Source organism: Harpegnathos saltator, unplaced genomic scaffold (assembly GCF_003227715.2).
Source record: "Harpegnathos saltator strain DR-91 unplaced genomic scaffold, Hsal_v8.6 scaffold720, whole genome shotgun sequence".
NCBI lineage: Eukaryota > Metazoa > Arthropoda > Insecta > Hymenoptera > Formicidae > Harpegnathos > Harpegnathos saltator.
Window position 1 is genome coordinate 383,353 of NW_020230561.1, and position 24,880 is coordinate 408,232.

Consider the following 24,880-nt stretch of genomic DNA (forward strand, 5'->3'; position numbering starts at 1 on the left):
TTGGCTCGCGTCGCATGGGGTAAAAATGGAAGTGAGAGAGGAAGATAATGGGTGTTTACGATATTGGCCGCGTTCAGTAGAACAAAGTGATCAGAGAGCGCTTAGTGATTATTGTCTGTGATTGGAGCATTCTTTTAGATTCTTCATAGACCCAGAAGTATTGACCAATCAGGAGCGAGATTCAATAGAAAATCTAGTAATGTTGTCCAACTGTTGAGTCTGCTGAATGCAGCCATTGAGATCAGAGCGAATGAGATCTGAATCCGAGAGAATAGAAGAGATCCCCATCTATACTAATATATTCTATGGCTGCTCTTGCTCTGCTCTGTCCTGTCTAAAGCCATTCCATCCATCTTCGGAAATGCACCAATCAGAACGCAGTATTTTCATCCAGCAAGCAATCTAGCACGAAAACAAGCACCGTGTGCCGCTAGTTTTAAAGGCCATGGGCCAGAGCACAGACTTCTGCATAACGCATAATATACAACGCATAAGAGAATCAACCAATCAGAGTTCTTCATTTCTGTCCTGAGGAGGGAAATGAAGAAAACTAATCGGTTTATTCTCTTATGCGTTATGTATTATGTGTTATGCAAAAGCCTGTGCTCTTGCCCATATTCTTCGCGAAGATTGTCTTATTTCATGACTACGAAACATACTGATCTTGAGACGGTCTTGATTGAATAAGACCGACTTAACCAAGATCGTCTTAAGTGCTAACTTAAGACTCGACTATGAATACGACCCTATTGGTTCTATTATATTCTAGCACGGAACAAAACTACGTAGATAGCATCTTTTATCTATTGAGAAAAAATACGGCAACGTAGTTTGTCTTTAAAATAAACATAAGGGCGCTTCAAAATAACGTTATAGGAAAATCGAAACTGTGGCTGCTTTCAGGTTTCTCTCTACTGCATTCATATATGATGGCTGTGTTCCAAAATTCACTGCCAGTACTGAAAATACATAGTTTGTGTCACGTATATTATAGATTTTCAGTGCTGGCAGTGAATATTGGAACACAGCCTGTGTTTGCTTTATGGTGCCGTCATCTATTCTTTTGTAATTTTGTACGGCATGTCCGCTGTAAGATTTCTGTTTGGAGATAGAAATGTGACGTGTCAGAAGTGGGGAGTTTCAGTATTTAACTCACGAAATGATACTGAATTTCGCATGTCCAAAAATATATTATATTTGTATGGGATCTTTCGTTCTATTTGATTCTTTTTGGTTAGAATTTGCTACTAACATATTGCAGATTATAAATACTAGCTCTATAACGTTACAAAGTATTTACAACAATAAACAAATTTATTTGTTTATTTTTATCTACACCATACGAAATTTTTATGATGACAGAAGAATATTATAAATATTAATATTTAATTTTATACTCGTGAAAATTGAAAATATTTAAACGAAAGAGAAAATCGAAAGTGATACTGCATCAATGATTTAAAGAAAATATATAAGTAAAGAATAATAGAGATATAATCAAATGAGTTATTAAACAGACTTAGTAATTAAAAATTGACACAATTATTGCACGTGTGAGTCACAGAATATAATGGCAACTCCAACTAATGGCAATGGTAATCTCGTCGATGAGTTTGAAGAGGCATTTCAGGTAAAATAATTGTTTTTATACGTCAAATTTTTGTTTGATGCATTTCAAAAATTTATATTCCAGACTACAAATTTTTATATAGTTTCTGTTTAGTTTATTATCAGTTGATGTTTTTTATATTATGTATATTTTACGTGAAGATGTTAATACTGTTTATTTTACATAAAGAAAATGTTAAAAATATATTGAATAATTTATATTATGGGAGTAGAATATGAACTAAGAATTACCACTGCAGGTAGTCATTCATTACTCATAATATTAATACTAATATTTAGTCTGCAACTGGGAAAAATATATTCTGTTCTCTTGATTTATAATATTTTATCTAGAAATAAAAAGTTACACACACACACATATACATATACACAACACCTATCTTTTTACTATATAGAAGCTCTGAGTTAATTAAAATTTATTTGTGAGAAAATGTTTTATTTTAGGATGTATATTAATAAGAAATAGATCAATGTAGAATAATATAGCAAAATAATATGCAAAAATAGTGGTAAAACAATGCAATAATATGCAAAAAGCAAATAATCATATTTGTAACTGAACTATTGCTTTTTATTTAATTATATCAGACATATATGTATATATATACATATATATATATATATGTATTTACAAGTATAGATGACAGATATATATATAAAGAAGCGATTATTTTGTAAATTATGTTATCTGAATCCACTATATATTATCCAAAACAAAAAATTGATAATTTGAAATATTAATTACAATTATTAGTTACAAGTAAAACATTGTCTCATCTTATTTATTTTAATCTTATTCTCTTTATATATCAATGATTTCCAGCAATGCTTGAGCATATTGACAAAGGATGAAGGATTAAGTAATAATGGGATTGGTATATCTAATGGTGTGGCAGTAGATAAAGATGAAGCTCGCACAGAAGTGGAACAAGTTACTCTGAGATTTATAGATTTGGCTAGACAAATGGAAGCTTTCTTCCTACAAAAGAGATTTTTACTGTCTGCATTAAAGCCTGAATTAGTCGTCAAAGAAGATATTAATGATTTAAAATTGGAATTGGGTCGTAAAGATGAACTTATAAAGCGGCATTATGACAAAATTGCTGTATGGCAGAGTCTTTTGGCAGATTTACAAGGATGGGCTAAATCTCCAGCTCAAGGTCCACCAGCACCTAATGGTAAGCTAGAATCTATTATCCCTATTAAAACGAAAGATATTCGATCATACTGATATCGCTGTTAATAGGACTATCTACTGGAGCTCAAAGTGGACAAACTCAGCAAGCTGGAAATGGGAGCAATAATACTTCTATGCAACAACAACAACAGCAAATACTGCAACATCAGCAACAACTGCAGCAACAACAACAGTTACAACACCTACAGCAACATCAGATGCAGCAGCAACAATTACATCAGCAACAGGTATTTAAGTAATGTTGTAATAACCAAAATTAAAAAAATCTGTTTTTCAAGCAATTGTTACTAAACTTAGCATTAAAGTATGCTTTTTCCAAATTAGAAAGAAAAGAAAAGCACGCGAAAAGCCAAGAAGGTTGTCACAGAGTAAGCGAAGATTTTGTTCTGGTTTTTACAAGAAGAAATACTAAAATGCTGATAATATCTATACTTTTACTTTTATTTTGAGGTAGATAGCCGATTTTTTATTCCGAATTTATCAAAATGTATAATTTGGTTGCTAATTTTAGATATTTTAATATTAAGACTTCTTTTGTATCATTCAGGCATATCTAAGCCGTAAAACTCAATTTTTAATCATCTATGTCTTCTTTTCCTTAATGACAATGTATATTTATCTTTATTACATATATGATATATACCATGTTCTTTTGTTATGTGTAGCAGCTTGAGATATGCAATTGCTTATACATGCGTGATTGCCTGCGTGTATGCATGATATATTGTAACATATGATACAAAAATACAGTTATACCAAATTTATATAATAGTAAGTAAACTTTGAAAGTAAATAATAAAACTTTTTTATATAAAATTGCAATAAAAGGAAGATAGCTATAATCAACGCCTAAGTGCAAGTGTATAAATTGCATAATTATTCATGCAAATTATATTATTGAAAAAATATAAAAAATACAGGAATGCATCAAATGTTTTAGTTAATTTTGATATTTTAAATTTCGATTAATTTAATTTTTTAATATGTACAATTATAAATATTTACGTATTTATAACTACACTTAGATTCAAAGTGTTCTTTTATTTCAGTCACATACATAGACACACGTGCATGTACGCGCATGTATAAAATACTAAATACTTGAAAACCTTTCATTTTTTCAAACGAGATTATTACTTAGGATACAAATCCCTTACACACGTATGCATGCACGCACGCACACACATACACACATACAAGCACGTGCGTGCGCGCACACACATGCACACAAAAGGGCGATACTGTTATATTGATATTGTATATAATAATATTTATGAGAGTGCTTATATACATACGTATATATATGTATATATATGTGTATACACACACATATACATATATGTATGTATGTATAATTTTTATCTGTGCTGAGAGTAATGTATCGTATGAAAAAAACAAACAATTAAAGTATCTTAACAATTGTATATAACTACAATGTAAAAGCGCACGTGTGATATATTTCAATAGGTAAAAGATACTTTACACGTGGATTAAATATTTAAAAATAATAAAATAAGTCTAAAGCTAAATACATCCGATTTAATTTTATTCCCGAGTTATAGCAAGTTTTATTTTTCAACGATTCATTATAAAGCTAAGTTATAAACATATATATTATAGTTATTATAACGTGTTTAACTCTAATATTTATTATCAAGATTTGAAAATCAAAGTAATAAATAGATATGTAAAAAAATCAGATTTATGATTAAAGCATATTACTAAAATAAATAAGCTTATATTGAGATGTAATATAATTATTTTGAAGATCTCATTTAAAAGTAAGGTAAATGTTAGAGAATAAAAAACATTACAATTTAACAAAGAAATAAGACTAAATCGGACATATATCTATAGGAATATATTTTATTGTTTTTAAATGCTGAATCCATTTCTGAATTGTTTGCATATTCAGTTACATATTCAGAACATATTCAGTTACATTTTGTATATAAAATTATTTTAAATAGAATAATATACTTGAATTAAATTATTGAAATTATTTTAAATAGAATAATACATTTGAATAAATTATAAACAGTAAGTGTTAAAATACAAGTATTCAGTTGAAAGTTCTAGCATACATAGCTGAGACTATAACGTTGACCCTTCTCTACCAATACTATATATTTCATTGTATATTTATTCAATTCAATCCTTTTAAACGGTGCAATTTGTATATGTGTGTATGATACACATGATAGTACTCCAATCTGAGACCAGTTTAACCATATTATACATTATAATTTTAAAATAGATTTTAGATACCTTTTTTCATAAAATGTGAAATTCTTTTAGTATTATCCAGGATATATAGAGGTAGAGTCTGATAAACATTCCGCATACGTATATGCGTGCGTGCGTGTTCTGTATATTATATAAATACATATAATGCTATGAATATTTGCTTAAATATTTTTATACTTGGAATAATATAAAAAATGAATTAGTGCAAAAGAAAACATTGAGAAATATATAAAACAAATTTCATTACATTTTGCAGATGTTAATATATACATCAATATATAAAGATTAATATTTTGAATTGATTCTTCTCCTAATATTTTATGTATAACAATATTAAAATAAGGTTATTGGATGAATGTTTCATAACATACATGTATATATATGTATGTGTATATATATATGTGTATATGTATGTACGCATGTATATATAATATTTTGTGTAAAAAATTACCAAGATAAAATGTGAAATATACATCTCGAAAAATATTCATGTTCTGATATCTTATTTTAGTACGTTTATATATAGAATGAAGACTGGGAAAGTATATATATACATATATATACATATATACAAGGTGTTTCATTTTAAGTGATATGGTCGATTATCTCCCGAATCGATAATTTTATTGAAAAATTTTTCGAACGAAAGTTGCATGGCTTGAAGGGGGACACATAATGAAAATGTAGACTTGACCTTGAGTGACCTTGTCAAAATCAGGTCAAGGCCATTAATGTTTTTTTTAAATGGAAACCCCTATTTTTTTATTACATATTCTTGTAGCTTATTTCGACAGCTTTCCAAAACACTAATAAAGTTACGTTTCATTGAGTACTTTCCGAGTTACGAGGCTTGAAAGTTAAGGCATGACCGATCACTGATCCGGCCAACTAAGGCAAGACTGATCACTGATACGGCCAACTAAGGCAAGACCGGTCACTGATTCGACCAACTAAGGCAAGACCGATCACTGATCCGGCCAACTAAGGCAAGATCAATTCGAATATGTCTTTAGCCGTTGATAAGTCTTGCCTTAGTTGGCCGGATCAGTGATCGGTGCCTTGCCTTAACTTTCAAGCCTCATAACTCGGAAAGTACTCAACGAAATGTAACTTTATTATAGTGTTTTGGAAAGCTCTCGAGATAAGCTACAAGAATATGTAATAAAAAAATAGAGGTTTCCATTTAAAAAAAACATTAATAGCCTTGACCTAATTTTGACAAGGTCATTCAAGGTCAAGTCCACATTTCCATTATGTGTCCCCTTTCAAGCCATGCAACTTTCGTTCGAAAAATTTTTCAACAAAGCCATCGATTCGCGAGATAATCGACAGTATCGCTTAAAATGAAACACCCTATATACAGGATGTTCCATTTTATTTTTAACAGACAAATATCAGGTGTAGTAAAAAGAAATCCATTATTTGTCCAATAGATGGCTTTAGTTATCTGTATCTCGCGTTGTATAAGTCCGATCGGGTTCCACTAGATGGCGTTAGAAAGATGAGATTTCGTACTAAAAAAACTTTTTTGACAGTTTTGTGATTAGTTAACTCAGTTTTGTTTGAGCGCGCGTCAAAGATGGACACTAGCAAAGAGAAAATACGCTATATTTTACAGTTTTTCTTCGATAAAGGCGAAAACGCAAGCCAGGCGACTGAAAATGTGAATAGTGTTTATGGTCCTGATACTGTAACAGCCAATCACGCGCAATTTTGGTTTCGTCGATTCCGTTCCGGTAATTTCGATGTCAAAGACGCACCACGCACTGGAAGGCCAATTGTCGAAAATATCGATAAAATCATGGACATTGTCGAGTCCGACCGTCATGTAAGCACTGTTTCGATTGCCCAAGAGCTAAAGATTGCACAAAAACCGTTTGGAACCATTTGAATAAGGCTGGATACAAAAAGAAGCTCGATGTATGGATGCCACACGAGTTAACGAAAAAAAACCTCATGGACCGAATTTCCATCTGCGAATCGCTGCTGAATCGCAACAAAATCGACCCATTTCTGAAGCAGTTGGTCACTGGTGATGAAAAGTGGATCACTTACGACAACGTCAAGCGAAAACGGTCGTGGTCGAATCGCGGTGAGCCGGCGGAAACGGTGGCCAAACCAGGATTGACGGCCAGGAAAGTTTTGCTGTGTGTTTGGTGGGATTGGCAGGGAATTATCTACTATGAGCTGCTCCCCTACGGCAAAACTCTTAACTCGGAACTGTACTGTCAATAATTGGACCGTCTGAAGGAAGCAATCGTCCAGAAGCGGCCAGCTTTGGCGAATAGGAGAGGAATTGTGTTCCATCAGGACAACGCCAGGCCACACACATCGATAGTGACTCGCCAGAAGCTCCGGGAGCTTGGTTGGGAGGTTCTTATGCATCCATTTTATAGTCCGGACCTGGCACCAAGTGATTACCATCTGTTCCTGTCCATGGCGAACAATTTTGCTGGTGAAAAATTCGCTTCAAGAGAGAGTGAAAATCGACTGTCTCAATTTTTTGCCAATAGGGACGACTTCTATGAGAGAGGCATAATGAAATTACCTTCAAAATGGCAATAAGTTATCGAACAAAACGGCGCATATTTGACCTAAATCGGATCATTCTAACTATGGTAATTAAAGCCTTCAATTTCATGCAAAAATAATGGATTTCTTTTTACTACACTTGATATCTCGCAAAATATGGAAGATATGAAAAAATATTTCAGATAAAAGTTATATAGTTTCAAGAGAGGCATAAAATAACTATAACAGTTTGTTTACAGATGGCATCACTTCTGAAATATTCACTAATCATTACTTTTCTTAAATGGAAACTCCAATTTTTTATTATATCATCTTTTTCTATCAATTAATTTGAACAACTATTGTCTAAAATATTTTTTTACTTGTCTAATATTTTTTGAGATATTTGAGGAAAACTTGACAACTTTTTCAATATTTAACTTACGATGTCTCGCTAACTGTTTGTCGGAAGAAAAAATAGTACTAGACTTTTACTCTACTTATCTCAGGAATATATTGTTACAATAGCGCCCTGACTTTTGTTAATTTGATGATTTTGAAATTTCCAAAAGTCGATAAGTTAACAAAAGTTAGGGCACTATTATAACAATATATTCTTGAGACCAAATAGAGTAGAGTAGACCAAAAAGTCTAATATCATTTCTTCTTCCGAAAAACAGTTAGCGAGATATCGTAAATTAAATATTAAAAAAGTCACCAAGTTTTCCTGAAATATTTAAAAAAATATTAGACAAATAAAAAAATGTTTCAGACAGAAATTGTTCAAATTAATTGGTAGAAAAGGATGACATAATAAAGAATTCGGGTTTCCATTTAAGAAAAGTAATGATCAGTGGATATTTTAAAAGTGGTTTTTGTAAAGAAACTAATATAGTTATTTTATGTCCTTCTTGAAACCATACAACTTTTATCTGAAACATTTTTCCATATTTTCCATATTTTTCGAGATTTTGCTATCAAAAATAAAATGGGACACCTTATATATATCTTAATACATTCACGTACAAAGTGTTCATTTGAAAACTTTCCAGCTAATTATGTCGAAAACTATGAAAGATATTAAAAAAAGCTAAAATACGTGTTCCATGATTTCGAAGGGGAAAGAGAATGACATTATCAGTTTTTTATTTGGAGGGAGTTTCTAGATCATTCGAAGGTCAATCTTGTTTTTTTAATGGAAACCTATATTTTTTATTACAGGATATTATTTTACGTAAAAAAACCAGCAACTTCTGTAGGAAACATTTTTTTGTCTGAGCACTATGTTGGAAGATACTTAAGAAAATAGTAATGCATAGTTACTGCGTCAAATTTGTTATTTATTATAACAAACGTTCAAAATGTTCTCCGTTGTTTGCTAAACAATAATAAAGACAATTTTGAAATTCTAAACGAACACTTTGGAAGATATCTGTTGAAATAGCTCTATATTCCTGTACAATTCTTTGATGCAAATCGTTGATATTTTCCAATGGAGTTTTAAACAACGAATTTTAAATACCCCCACAAAAAAAAGTCGAATGGAGTTAGATCTGGAGATCTTGGTGGCCACTCGATAGCTCCTCTTCTTCCAATCGATCTCTGTGAGAATCGATTATTTAACCACTATCGAACTGGTAACACGTAATGCGGGGGAATATCATCTTGTTGGGAGTACAAAAGTTCCTCATTTAACAAAACAAATTACCTTTTATCTTCATCTTTTTGGTTTTCAAGAATCAGTTATAAGTGGATCAATGACGTTGTCTAGTAAATTTAAGTAAAGATTACCATTCATATTCTCTTGGAAAAACAATAGTCCTATTACGGTATTTCCTAGAATGCCTGCCCAAACATTAACTTTTTCCGGCCATTACTTTCTCTAACAAGGTGTGGATTTTCGTCACTCCAATAACAATTGTGACGATTTACAACACCGTTTAAAAAAAAAAGTACATTCGTCAGTAAAACAAATATTTTTAGTCATTTAAGAAAACATCGATCACATTGACCTGGCCTTGATAAAGTCACTCAAGGTCAAGTATATATTTTTATCATGTGTCCCCCTCAATATCCTACAACTTTTGTCTGAAACATCTTTCCATATTTAAAGCCGTTTCCGAGATCTAGGGGTGGAGTCGGACCTTACAGATACTCTATATATAGGGTGTTAGAAAAGTCTGGAAGCGGTCAAATATCTCGAAAACGAAATGTTTCTGAGAAAAATGTTTCCAACCAAAGTTGTAGGGTTTTAAAAGTTCTATTGAATGATCATATCCGTTTGACCTTGAGTGGAGGGGTCAAGACGAGGTCAAGGCCATGATTTTTTTAAATGGAATACCCCAATTTTTATCACACAATGTTAAAGATGACAGCGAGACATTTCCAAAACACTACTTGATGACCTATTTTTGTCGAGAATTGTCTAAGTTATTTTAGAATTTACGATGCCGCTAGCATTAGTATTATCCAGGATGTACCGCGTGGAGGTTGCATTAATGACAATTTACAAATAATTTATTACAATGTGTACACAACGAAATTTGCTAACTTGGCAGTCTTAGGGAACCATGAAAGAAGGAGGACGTACTAGGTGGCGACGGGTCGCCGTGCGTTCGGGACTTGCATCTTATTGTCGTTCCGAAGAGAGAAAAATATCGAGAGCACGGTATAGTCGCTAGATCAGGAATCGAACTCGTGTCTTTCGCTTACCGGGCGACTGCTCTAGACCACTGAGCTGACCACCTGACGCTCCACGCTCACGACACTCTCCTCTCCCTAGATAATGTTAAGAGATGTCGTTCGGAAGCGACATCTCTAGTGCTATCCCGAGCGCACGGCAACTACAGAGAGAGGCATTGTTACTTGTACCTAGTGGTATAAGCTGGTGGTCTCTCAAGGTCAAAGATTGCTATCCTTTAAGACCTGCTGTCTATGTATGCCGGCCTCCACCGTTGCCCCTCCTTATCCGGTGCAAATCATAGAAATAAGCCCCGGGGTCGACGCCATATTTTGGCTGCCCCCGGACGCTTGGACACGTTTTTGCAACGCGCCGAAGGGGGATCCACCATGAAAGAAGGAGGGCGTACTAGGCGACGGGACGTCGTGCGTTCGGGATCTGCACCAAGTAAATCTTATCTCACCAGAAATGAGACGAAACGTTTTAAGTGAATTTCATCTACGATTAAGTCATTATCAAGCAGCAGACGAAAGACAATTTGAACATTTAATTCAGTTAAAACCCGTCTACATACACACACACACACACACAGCAGAGAGGGTTTGGAGTCGTTAAATACTGCGAGAGTGACGAATCGCGGGATCCTTATCTCTGCTGACACACACATACACACACACAGGGATGTAAAGTCCGACCATGCAACCTCCACGCGGTACATCCTAGATAATACTAATGCTGGCGGCACCAGCCATAAATTCTAAAGCTCATAACTCAGACAATTTTCAACAAAAATAGGTCATCAAGTAGTGTTTTGGAAATGTCTCGCTGTCATCTTTAACACTGTGTGATAAAAATTGGGGTGTTCCATTTAAAAAAATCATGGCCTTGACCTCGTCTTGACTCCTCTACTCAAGGACAAACGGATATGATCATTCAATAGAACTTTTAAAACCCTACAACTTTGGTTGGGAACATTTTTCTCAGAAACGTTTCGTTTTCAAGATATTTGACCGTTTCCAGACTTTTCTAACACCCTGTATACGTATATATATACTCTCGCAAAAATACTCTGGAAGGACAATAACTACAAAATAGAGAAATATTCGGAAGACCGTTCTTTGTCGCTAGACGTTGGAATAAGTGGACCGTTTCTTTTGAATGTTACTTCAGTTAAACGTCTGTCATTTTGTCAGTTTTACGAATATTTACATGCGATTTGTTTTAAATAGTTTTTAAATGTTCAAGCTTTAAAATTAAGCAAAAAAATTTCGAAAATTTCAAACTTTCAAAGTAGAGTAATCCCTTAATCTGTCTGCCAATTATTTTAAAAGTAACTGTTATTTCTACAACTCTATATATTAATTTTAAACGTATTTCTTTCAAAATTTTTTGAAATTCTTTTATTTTTGAGTATTCGTAACTGTAAACATGCTCGATAATATAAAGAGTAGCTTCCTTTAGAAACTACTATTATCTTATCTATTAGAACCGATTTATACGTACCTGATATATGTTATAATTTTTTATAAGAATCATTGTTATCAGAACCTATGCATGTTTATGCAACGTTATAAATTTTTATAATTTCCTGTTTTGACATATCTATAGTTATCTTAATGAAATAATACGACTTCATAAACCAAACTTCTTGCCTCATATTTCCTTTGACACGTAGGGTGATCCGGAACAATTTCTTGTCCTTAATATACTATATTCTTAAACAAATTCCAAGACTATTTTTCCTCTTGCAAAATGTTATCCGATGCTTAGTTATTGAGCTAAGATAAATAGTTCGTCTATTATGGATCGGATACAGAAAGGAGGCAGGGACGGAACAATTGACGTTGGGCGCTTGGTTTTGGCGACAATTTGGGCGACACATGTGATAACATTCATACATATTATTTTTTAAATTTAAAAATTTTAATAATCGCGGATGCAATAACAAATTACGCATAATATTATCATCTTTTTCTACCAATTAATTTTAACAATATTTGTTTGAAATATGTTTTTTGCCTAATATTTTTTGAGATATTTAAGGGAAATTTAATAACTTTTTCGATATTTAATTTGCGATATTTCCCTATTTGTCAGAAGAAAAGTGGTACTAGACTTTTTTTACTCTTTTTTGGTTTCAAGAATATATTGTTACGATAATGCCCTGACTTTTGTTATTATTTGACGACTTTGAAATTTCCAATAGTTGATAAGTTAACAAAAGTTAGGGCACTATTGTAATAATACATTCTTGAGACTACTAGGTGCGCAACTAAGTTTCTGGGTTTCTTTGATCAATGAAAAATGGAAAATTTCAAGAGAAATACAAAAAATGGTTTATTCAAAGTATCGTCCCTCGCTAGCTACACATTTTTGCCATCTCTCTGGCAATACATGAATACCGCGACGATAAAACGACGCGTCTTTGGACCGAAACCATTCATCCAACCAATTTTGCACTTCTTCGAAATTGACCAAGTGTTGCCCAGCCAAGCCATGCGTCATCGACCGGAACAAGTGATAATCGGAAGGGGCCAGGTCTGGCGAATACGGCGGGTACGGTAGCAGATCCCATTTCAGCGTTTTGATGGTGTCCTGGACGATGAAAGTACGATGGCACGGAGAGTTGTCGTGCTGCAATATCACTCGTTCGTGTCTCGTGTCCCATTCTGACCGTTTTTCGAGCAATGCATGGTTCAAATTGATCAGTTTTGTCGGTAGCGATGCCCATTGACAGTTTCGCCCGCTCATTCAGCAGCTCATAGTACACGATTCCTTTCTGGTCTCATCAAACGCAGAACATTGTCTTCTTTCCGAAGCGATTTGGCCGTGCCGTCGATGTTGATGCTTCGCCAAGTGAAAGCCACGATTTTTTGTGTTTGGGATTCTCGAAATATATCCACTTCTCATCGCCAGTAACAATTCAATGCAGGAAACTCTTTCTTTCATGCCGCAAAAGCAAAATTTCGGAAGTGGCTCTTCGATTTTCCATCTGTCTCTCAGTTAACTCATGCGGCACCCATTTTCCTTCCTTTTGAATTTTTCCCATGGCATGTAAACGTTTGGAAATATCTTGGCGAGTCATGTTTAATGCCTCCGCAAGTTGATCTTGTGTTTGCGTATCATCTTCGTCCAATAACGCTTGCAGATCGGCGTCCTCCGGCTTGTTTTTGGTCTTCTGGAGCGCTCCTTGTCCTCAGTGTCGAAATCGCCACTTCTGAAGCGTTTAAACCAATCTTCACAAGTAGTTTTCGATGGTGCATGTTCACCGTAGGCCTCCTCAAGCAAACGACGTGTTTCAGCTGCACTTTTTCTCAAGTTAAAGCAGAAAAGCAAAGCTTCTCGCAAATGCTGTTTATTTGGCACAAAACTCGACATCTTCGTTGTTAGAAAAAATATTTTTGCGTTGCGTTGGTATTACCACTAGTTATTGTTAACAGATGTCCAAGCTATAAAAAAACACAACTTCAGACATGTATGTCGACTACATGTATCGTTAGCGCCATCCATGTGTGAAACCCGGAAACTTAGTTGCGTACTTAGTAAATAAAGTAGGAAAGTCTAGTACTATTTTTTCATTCGAGAAATAGTTAGCGAGATATCGTAAGTTAAATGTTGAAAAAATCACCAAATTTTCCTTAAATATCTCAAAAAATATTAGGCAAATAAAAAAATGTTTCAGACAAAAGTTGTTTAAATTAATTGGTAGAAAAAGACAATGTAATAAAAAATTTGAGTTCCCATTTAAGAAAAGTAGTGATCAGTGAATATCTCGAAAGTGCCACATCTGTAAGCAAAATGATTATTTTATGTCCTTTTTGAAACCATACAATTTTTGTCTGAAACGTTTCTTTTAGTATCTTCCATATTTTTTGAGATTTTTGCTTAGCTCATTTAAAATGAGACACCCTATATAGAGAGCTCGCTCCGAGGAATTCGTGGAGATGTAGAGCGGAGTAAACAAATATATAGTCCCGTTTTGCGATATTCGCAATAATTATCAAGTATCGAATTATTAATTATAGAAATTTGACGATTGAGCGCGCACCGAGATGGTATTGGAAGAGCATTACAACCTCTCGGGCTATAGCGCAGCCTAATCGATTGAGCAACTGTTGTCCGCGCGCGGCGGGAAGAATGACAAGGTGCTATTGCTTATATTTTATCTTATCGCTCCTACGTCTCGCCACACCACACCTAACCTCATGTTGATACGGCTTTTAAATATCCACGATTAGAATTACGAGATTATTTCGAGGTAGCAAAAATAGCTCATATTGGAACCGTAAAATATCGTGTAATAAAGAAAGCTCGAAAGAGAAAAAATGATAGAAATCGATAGGATTTGTAAAGAATCTCATTGTCTTCTATTGCATTTGCTGCATCGAATCCGAAAGAAATGATATCGTTTTTTATCGTACTCTTTACCGTCCTTTGTTAGAGGAGTATTTAATCGTTGGAGTATGATAGAATTTCCATAAAGACTTACCGTGTATTTATTCAAGTCTGCACGGAGAAAAATGTTTGGTTGAATAAATTAATTTTCTGGTGAAATAAGAAATTTTGATTGAAAATACCAGAATTTCCTTTGACTTAACCAAAAATCTTTATTAATTAGACTGAGTTCTAGTATCTTCAACTGGAATTTCTATATCTTCCATACTTCATCAGAAATTTGTTTCACTGGACTAAACATCTTTTCGTGTACCATGAATATTATACTTTAAAATTAACCTGATACAATATAGACACATATTACTTTTTATTAGTTGTTACTTGGAGAGAAATGCTGATATGGATGCAGATTAAGTACGTTGAGAATTGTGATATACACAGTGCTAGAAAAAGAAAATATATTTGTATGAATTATATACTTGTAACTAATGATTTATATCTAGTGCAGTTCTTTTGTTAACTTTAGGAACAAATTGAAGAATCTAAAGAATTTTAATTCAATATTTTTTTAGTAAAAATATATAGTATTGGGTTGGCAAATAAGTTCGTTCGGTTTTTTAGAGTAGAATAAAACACAATTTTTTGATACATAAGATAAATTTAATCAATTATATATTGGCCATCTTTATCGATTACCTCTAGCCATCTTTCCACCAACTTCATTATGCCACGTTCGTAAAACGTTTGGGGCTTATCGGCGAAAAATCAATCCAGATAGTTTTTAACGGTCTCTTCGTCCTCGAAGGTTTTCCCGTTCATAGAGTTCTGCAGCGACCGGAATAAATGATAATCGGAAGGGGCAAAATCCGGTGAATACGGAGGATGAGGCAAAACATCCCAGCCAAGCTGAAGCAATTTGTTCCGAGTGGTCAATGACGTATGAGGTCTGGCGTTGTGGTAGAAGACGACACCCTTGCGATTTGCCAATTCTGGACATTTTGTGCGGATTGCTTGACTCAATTTCGTCAATTGCGAACAGTATACAGTTGAATCAATCGTTTTGCCTGACGGTAACAGTTCGTAATAGATGACACCGTTGAAATCTCACCATACGGAAAGCATTATTTTCTTCGGATGCAATCCCACCTTCGAGGTTGTTTGCAGTGGCTCGCTTTTGTGCCTCCATGATCTCTTACGTGTACATTATCATAGACGACCCATTTTTCGTCACCCGTCACCATTCGTTTTAAAAATGGGTCATTTTCTTGGCATTTCCGTAGCGAATTGCAGATATGCGTGTGGTCAAGTTAGCCTCGGTTAATCGATGCGGCACCTAAACATTAAGCCGAGAAACGTATCCCAGATGGCGCAAATGCTTTTCTACGCTTGTGTAGGATATATTCAATGTCATAGCAATCTCTCGTACAGGTTGGGATGGATTTACTTCGATTATAGCCTTAATGTCACTTGAATTAATCTCGGTCGGGCAACCGGAACAGAGCGCATCATTGACGTCGAAATCTCCAGAACGAAAATTAGCATACCACTTTTGGCATACGCGTTCTGTTCAGGCATTATCTCCATACACACGGCATATCTTATTATAAGTATCCGCAGCTCGTTTGCCTTTTTTTAAAATAATAGAACGATAGCGCTGAGAAAAGAAAAGCGAATCAGCATGAAACTTACACTTAAACAAAAACCGAACGAACTTATTTGCCAACCCAATATTTCGACTTATGAACGATTATAAAACAGTTTTTGCTGTTGTAAGTTGAAAAATAAAGTGAAAGATAAAATCATTTTCCGTTATTAAATTTTAAGTAAACTACTTATCCAGTCCAGTTCCAAAACCACAATGTTGATTCGACGTCGATGAGGGTTGAATTAACGTTGATTTAACGATTCATCGACCATTTCAACGTCAAATCAACGTTGAATCAACGTTATGATTCTGACTGGGTTATTTGTTTTGATTAATTTTATTTTAATTTGGATTTAATTATTAGATTGGAAAGAAAGTAATGTTTATATTTTCTCAATAGATAATTTCAATAGAAATTTAGTAAATTTTATTTGAAAGAAATTTTCTTTTAAATAGCGTAGATGATATTGTAAGAACTAATATCTGTAAGCGTCATTTATAATTATGTGTAAAAGCGTTTCCGTTTGCTTTAGGTCGAGAAAAAAATAGAATAAAACAAATTATATTTTTGTTATGTGATGCCGTTTTATTTCTGAAATAGAAAAAACGTGATACAAACGAAGAAAAATATGTGCTGTGTGTGGAAAGAATATCGTAACCGAACGCATGTATCAGAGAAGACTTGCGAAGTTTCGTGCTAATGATACGACATTGAAATATGAGGAGCATTTTAGTTCATAAACTGTTGATAGCGATAAAATCAAGACTTTAATCGAAAATAATCAGTGACATATGATAGGAGGTTGAGAGAAATAACAAAATAGAAATCTCATTTATCCTATACAGAGTGTCCCATTTTAATCTATCACCTTTTTTTCTTTTTTTTTATATATATATCTCGGTGGGGAAACCCTCATGGGTACCCTCACCCCCTCTCCGAGGGGGGTGAGGGTTATACCGGACTCTTACCGGCTAAACTCCACCGGGATGCCTTCCTCGAGGATATAGCTGGGGAGGAACTACGTCAATATCTAGCCGATTCTCCGACCACCCCATCCCCCTGGCCCATAGGGCCCTTCGCCTGGCGCCGCACACCGCAAAACCGCAGTGCGCGACCCCAGACCAGGCTTAAAGCCTAGCCTTGTGCCGGCCGGTCAACAAGGCCGGCGAGGGAGGGAGGGCATCCGACCCCCTCCCTCTCCCCCACCTCGATGTTAGAGGTGGGGGTTGGGGGAGCAGGACCCGGCCCCGATCAGGCTACCCTCCTCCCCCAGATCCCCCATGTTTAATCACAGGGGTTTTATGCCGAGAATGTATTATTCTTCATAACTTTATAGGGAGCGGACGTAGAAAAAAATATTTCAGACAAAAGCTCTACGGAATCAGATGGGGTCATCTGATGATGACCTTCATTTTGACCTTGGGGTCAAATTTGAAGGTCATTCGAGGGTCATCATAAACATTTTAAATGGAAACCCCTATTTTTCAATGTATATTCTTGTAGTTCTTGTAGGTCGAGAGCTTTCCAAAACACTATAATTAAGTATTTCTTCAGCTAATATTTTCCGAGTTACAAGGCTTGAAATAGTACCGCCGGCATTATCCAAGGTGACCGCATGGAGGTTGCTCGGTCGGATTTACACCTCTTTTGTTTTTTGCGTGTGCGTGTTCGTGTTCATGTGCGTGCGTGCGTGCGTGCGTGCGTGCGTGCGTGCGAGCGCGATGCTTGCGTATGAGTATGGATATCTAAGAATGATAAAATACATATTTTATTGAAGGTGTTCGAAAATACGTCCCCCTTTTTGGATATATAAATGCAATCTTTCGTAAAAATTGTTACGGACTCTTTCAAACATACCATAGCTGGTGTTATGTTCTTAAATATGTTACGAATGCGTTCTTGCATATTTTCAATAGTCGTTGACTCATTTTTGTTTTCTTCTTTAACATATCTCCAGAGAAAAAATCTAATGGTATTATGTCAGGAGATTTTGAAGGCTATTCATGAGTTTGACTACCTAAGCCAATCCATTGGTCTTCGAATACATTATTTAGATAGTTTCGGGGAAAAACATTCAGAAAACCTATTAACCGCTCCAAAACCTGGGTTTTATCCGGAAAAGGTCATGTTATACATTTGGTGAAACTAATAAAATGTATATTATAAACTTTTACCGAAGAACATACGGTTTTATTCGAATAACTACTGTATCCAATTGCAAACTGAAAGAAGCTATTATAGAAAGATGCTCAGAACTTATGAATAAAATGAATGTTTTATGCTATCAATACAACACTAAGCCTTATAATTCTTTGATTATCCGGGAAAGGATACGGGAAAGGATGACGAATTATGAAGTTGCTTGAAAGGGTGGCTAAAGATTGTAGAAAATAACGGCCGTTATATTATTGATCGAAGTTGCTTTTAAATACATTTGTTCCAATTTTAAACTAGAAATATGTTACTTTTTCCCAACTCGATATTTATAAATTACTTCAAAATTTTTATTTGAATTTTAATTCAAAAAGCTTAATCATAAACATATATATAATTTAAATGTTAAACTATATATATATGTAATTTTGCAGGTACAACAGGGGTCAGGTGGACCACCAGCGTCTGGTCTACAGGGAGTTGGCGTATCGGTCAATCAGCAAGGCATGTTCATGACTCAGGGTGGTGTGGGTGTGAGCGGTGGCAGGGGCGCCACTGGGTTTCCAGTTGCAGGTGTAGGAAGTAGCGCACTTCAAGGGCCACTGGCTTTTCTAGAAAAGACAACGAGCAACATAGGGATGCCGGAAAGGCGGAGTTGACGCGGAAGGGGAAGGGGCCGGGGCCGGGGTCGTGGTAGAGGCCGAGGCAGAGGAAGAGGCGGTGGTGGTAGTCTGCCGCCGCCGCCACCGCTTCTCGATCCTTCAGACCCGTCGTCCTATGCTGCTGCCGCTGCGGTCGCAGCTGCCGCGGCGGCGCCCCTTCCCTCACCGCAGCAACAACCACCACCTTGCACGTGAATGTGTAATATATATGGCGTTCCATTTCTTATCTTGAGAAAAAGAGATAGACTAGATATACTCTGTAACTTGAAAGTCGAGTGCTATTGTTATGGAACTTGTGTTTGGATTCTCACAGACCCGAATATGTATCATTTAGTAGTGGTAATATTTAGTGATGGTGATGATGATGGCGACAGTTAAGTCACACGGAGATTAGTGTCGCGGTGATTAGGTTCTTTGTATATTGTATGTGTGTATGTGTGTGTGTACTTGTATGCGTGCATGCATGTATGAAAATGATATGATATACAATATGAATATGTACAAATTAGAACATCGCTGGTGATTTGTCATGTGCTTATTTCATCTCAACGATGAACGCAGCCTCTTTAATAATGTCAATTTTTATTTCTATCTAGTTTCAGATTCACGTTACGCATATTGTTTCACATTTCTCGATAAACAATTTTTATATATGTCAATATTATTTTGCGTTTTATACTAATTTTGAAAATTTTGCGATGTGAACAGGTTCACATGAAATTTATGTGTAAAATTACACAATGTAGAATAAAATAAAATTAAATAATTTTAATAAATATACGATTATTTTGGTTACAAACACGAAATGGCGATTTGTACATAACGAAATTTTTCAAAGCAAGCAACATGGTACGTTTAGTTGTACATAGAAAAAAGACAACGATTCTTTTTATTTTTTTATATCATATCCATGTTTATTACATTAGTTTTGCGTAATCATACCGATATTTTTATAAATTGTGTTTATCGCGTCTGCAGTGCTTTTGAATACTTATCAAATGTACTGTTCGTGCGATATCAATAAAACATATATCATCTGTCTGCAAAATCAAAATATGTATTATAATATGCTGGTCCATATTAGATTAACTTAAATATCTGTGTCATATAGATTTTTCCTTTTTTCTTTCTTAAAGAAAAACGCAAAGAAAAATGCTAAACTTAACAATATTATTTGACATTTCTTTTGTAGAAAAATAATTTCTTATGCATATCACGTTTTCTCTTTAAATTAAATACCTTATAATTAATATATTAATTTGATGTAATTCTTAGAAGAGAAATGTTAGGAATGTTCCTCACCGATTGTGATAGCATTTGAATATATTGTAGAATAACAAAAACCATTAGATTTATAATTTTTGTATGTGCTTATTTCAATGTTTAAAAATTGTTATAATTTTGGAAATGATGTATTTTAAATTTTCAGCAAATAAACATTACGAGGTATATCCAAAGACATTTTATACAATTTTATAGTTTTTTATTTATGTTTTATGATTTTATACTTCTTGTGATATACATATAGTTCAAATGGGAAATTTTATTTTTCTTTTTTAGTTTATTGTCTTTTCAGATTATTTTTATAAATTAAAAACTTTTTATAAAAAAAGATGAAGTATCAACTGCTAAATATATCTATATACAAAGTGTCATACTTTAACTTTCGCATTTTGATATTTCGAAAATTAAAGAGATTTTAGCGGAAAATATTTCATATGAGTTACATAATTTCAATGGGGATGTATGGTGATATTATTCCTTTAAGTTTCAATCACTTCATTAAGATCATATGAAGGTTTTTTCAAAAGATCCATATGATTTTTTTACCGTAAATTAATTCCTCTGATCATTCTATGTATAAAAATACTGGAAACGACGTATAAAAATACTAGTGAAATCATTAAAAAGTGAATATTTTTTTAAACATTTTACATTTCATCTTGATATTTTATTATTATAATATGAAATATTTCGTGAATTATTCACTTTTTGTTTATCTTACTTTTTTTTTGTACTGACAGGTAAAATCAATTGTTATAAAAAAAGCATAGTAAAACTTTAAATAAAATTCCGTTACATTTTGGAAATTTATTAATACATTTGTTACGTCCTGTGGACACCGGGCAATAAAAAAAACTTTTTTCTCTGGAACTTCTATTTTTTTTAATATAACAATGGACATAAGAAACAGACACATATAGCGAACAGTCTAGCCGCCGCGTCAAATCAAAGGCGACTCGGAAAAATTTAATAACAGGAAGCAGTGCCTTGTTAAGAAATTTCATCAATTCCAATTATAAATGAGCTGTATACATATATTTCTCTGGAATATATATAGAGGGTGCCCCATTTTAACTTTAGTATAAAAAAATCTTGAAATCTTCGAGGTTGACGAAAAAATGTTTCAGATCAAAGTTGTATAATTTCAAGGGGGACATAAAACAACTATACTATTTTGCTTACAGATGACGCCATTTCGAAATATTCACTGATCATTACTTTTCTTAAATGGATACCTAAATTTTTTATTATACCTTCTTTTTTATTATTAATTAATTAAATAATTAATTAATTTAAATAACTTTCGCCTGAAAACATTTTTATTTGCCTAATATTTTTTGAGATATTTAAGGAAGACTTGATAATTTTTTCAATATTTAATTCACGATATCTCATTAACTATTTGTCGGAAAAAAGTGGTACTAGACTTTTTTGCTCTACTTGGTCTCAAGAATATACTGCTACAATAGCATTCTGAGTTTTATTGATTTGATGATTTTGAAATTTCCAAAAGTCAGTAAGTTAATAAAAGTCAGGGCGCTATTGTAACAATATATTCTTGAGACTAAATAAAGCAAGAAAGTCTAGTACCACTTTTTCTTCCGACAAAAAGTTAGGAGATATCGTAAGTTAAATATTGAAAAAGTTATCAAGTTTTCCTCAAACATCTCAAAAAAATATTAGACAAATAAAAAAATGTTTGAGACAAAAGTTGTTCAAATTAATTGGTAAAAAAAGAAGTTGTAATAAAAAATTGGGGTATCCATTTAAGAAAAGTAATGATTAGTGAATATCTCGAAAGTAGCGCCATCTGTAAGCAAAATAATATAGTTGTTTTATGTCTCCCTTGAAATTATACAACTTTTATCTGAAACATTTTTTCGTCGACCTCGAAGATTTCGAGATTTTTTAATACGAAAGTTAAAATGAGACACCCTGTATACCAGGTCTGTAAATATGAAACCGGAATTTGCCCATAGATGGCCCTAGCTGTCAATGTAGTTACCGTCAAACCGCGTCATTGGCGCCATTTCCATTTGCTGACATCTGACAAAGATTTTCAACTTACAATGATACAAGTTTCATACAACAGCATAGTTTGTAATAGTTGAACATGTCGAATTTTGTGCCTGGAAGCTACGATTTGCGGACAGCATTGATTTTCTGTTACCATTTGAAGAAAACTGCTGCAGAATCGCATCGAATGCTTGTCGAAGCTTACGGTGAGCATGCTCTTGGTAAATCAGTGCTTTGAGTGGTTTAAAAAATTCAAACGTGGCGATTTTGACGTGAGAAACAAAGAACGTAGAAGACCACCGAAAAAGTTTGAAGACAGTGAATTGCAAGCATTGTTGGATGAGGATGACGCTCAAACGCAACAACAACTCGCGGATCAATTAAATGTGACACGAGAAGCCGTCTCCACGTTTGAAAGCCATGGGAAAGATCCAAAAGATGGGAAAACGGGTTCCACATGAACTGAATGAAAGACAACAGGAAAATCGAAAAACCACTTGCGAAATATTGCTCGCCAGGTACAAAAGAAAGTCATTTCTCCATCGAATTGTGACTGGCGATGAAAAGTGGATATATTTTGAGAATCTTAAGCGTAAAAGATCATCCAGGTAACTCCAGGCGAACCATCGACATCGACTGCAAGGCCAAATCGCTATGGACGGAAGACAATGCTCTGTGTTTGGTGGGATCAGAAGGGTGTGATCTATTATGAGCTGCTAAAACCTGGTGAAACCGTTCATACTGAACGCCACCGACAACAAATGATCGATTTGAATCAAGCTTTGCGTGAAAAACGACCAGAATATCAAAAAAGGCAACACAAAGTGATTTTGCTTCATGATAATGCACTATCACACACAGCAAAACTGGTCAAGGAACCGATTGAGGCGTTTAGTTGGGAACTACTTTCGCATGTGGCTTACTCACCAGACTTGGCTTCGTCCGATTATTACTTATTTGCATCGATGGGACACGCACTTGCTGAGCAGCGCTTCACTTCTTACGAAAATATATGAAAATGGCTCGATGACTGGTTTGCCTCAAAAGAAGAATAGTTTTTTTGCCGTGGCATCTACAAATTGTCAGACAGGTGAGAAAAATGTATAGCTAGCGGTGGGCAATACTTCGAATAAAATATTTTTTATCATTTTCATACAATAAATGTGTATTTTCTATACAAAAATTCTGGTTTCATATTTACATACCTGGTATACTAAGTTTTCCAAAAGTAACGAACCCCCGTTATCTCAGAATTTATGCATTATATAGGGAAAAATGACCCGAATAAAAGTTTTAGGGTTCATAAAGTTCTGTTTTCTGTGACCTTAAATTGGACCTTGACCTCGACTTTGAAGGTCATTTGAAGGTCAACTTGCGTTTTTTTTAAATGGGAATCCCTATTTTTTATTATACTGTCTTTTTCTACCAATTAATTTAAACAACTTTTATCTAAAACACTGTTTTATTTGCCTAATATTTTTTTAGATATTTGAGGAAAACTTGATAACTTTTTCAATATTTAATTTTTCAATTTTTACGATATTTCGCTAACTATTTGTTGGAAGAAAAAGTGGTACTAGACTTTCTTGCTTTATTTAGTCTCAAGAATATATTGTTACAATAGTGCCCTTTGTTGACTTACTGATTCTTGGAAATTTCAAAGTCATCAAATTAACAAAAATCAAGGCACAATATATTCTTGAGACAAAATAAAGCAAGAAAGTCTAGTACCACTTTTTCTTCCGACAAATAGTTAGTGAGATATCGTAAGTTAAATATTGAAAAAGTTATCAAGCTTTCCTCAAATATCTCAAAAAATATTAGGCAAATAAAACAATGTTTTAAACAAAAGTTGTTTAAATTAATTGGTAGAAAAAAACAGTGTAATAAAAAATAGGGGTTTCCATTTAAAAAAGCGCAAGTTGACCTTCAAATGACTTTCAAAGTCGAGGTCAAGGTCAAATTTGAGGTCACAGAAAACAGAACTTTATGAACCCTAAAACTTTTATTCGGGTCATTTTTCCCTATAATGCATCGATTCTGAGATAGGGGGATCCGTTACTTCTAAAAAACTTGGTATAATTTAATACATGTACACACACACTACATATATATATAAATATATATATATAGAAAATTTAAATATTTAAATTTAAAAGCTGAAACAATATACAGGGTGAGTGAAAAGTATTGAAACCCTTAAAAATTTTGAAAGATATGTTTTATAGAAAACCACTTTTTCTTCCGACAAATAGTTAACAAGATATCGTAAGTTAAATATTGAAAAAGTTGCTGAGTTTTCTTTAAATATCTCAAAAAATATTAAGAAAATAAAAAGTGTTTCAGACAAAAGTTATTAAAATTAATTGGTAAAAAAAGATGATATAATAAAAAATGAGGATTTCTGTTTAAAAAAAATAAGTTGGTCTTGATCTAACCTTGGCAACGCCACTCAAGG

General features: G+C 34.0%; 1 protein-coding gene across 2 annotated transcripts; it reads left to right on the forward strand.

Annotated features, from left to right (window-relative positions):
• The first annotated feature begins 1,407 nt into the window (after nucleotides 1-1,407).
• MED28 (mediator complex subunit 28) lies at nucleotides 1,408-19,741 on the forward strand. Of its 2 annotated transcripts, none has more exons than XM_011142528.3 (4): nucleotides 1,408-1,630; nucleotides 2,453-2,807; nucleotides 2,876-3,054; nucleotides 3,133-3,430. In XM_011142528.3, exons 1-4 carry the CDS (start codon nucleotides 1,571-1,573, stop codon nucleotides 3,274-3,276), a joined length of 738 nt encoding a protein of 245 aa, XP_011140830.1. In that variant the 5' UTR covers nucleotides 1,408-1,570; the 3' UTR covers nucleotides 3,277-3,430. The 2 variants fall into 2 exon arrangements, with proteins under 2 accessions (XP_011140830.1, XP_011140829.1); XM_011142527.3 differs by lacking the exon at nucleotides 3,133-3,430 and adding an exon at nucleotides 18,895-19,741 and having other exon boundaries at nucleotides 1,414-1,630.
• The last annotated feature ends 5,139 nt before the right edge of the window (nucleotides 19,742-24,880 follow it).

Excerpts from the sequence above, each read along its gene's own strand:
- MED28 (XM_011142527.3), top strand. The coding sequence starts at position 1,571 with ATGGCAACTCCAACTAATGGCAATGGTAATCTCGTCGATGAGTTTGAA. Across the intron at positions 1,631-2,452 it reads AGTTTGAAGAGGCATTTCAG|CAATGCTTGAGCATATTGAC; the intron begins GTAAAATAATTG and ends AATGATTTCCAG. Across the intron at positions 2,808-2,875 it reads AGGTCCACCAGCACCTAATG|GACTATCTACTGGAGCTCAA; the intron begins GTAAGCTAGAAT and ends CGCTGTTAATAG.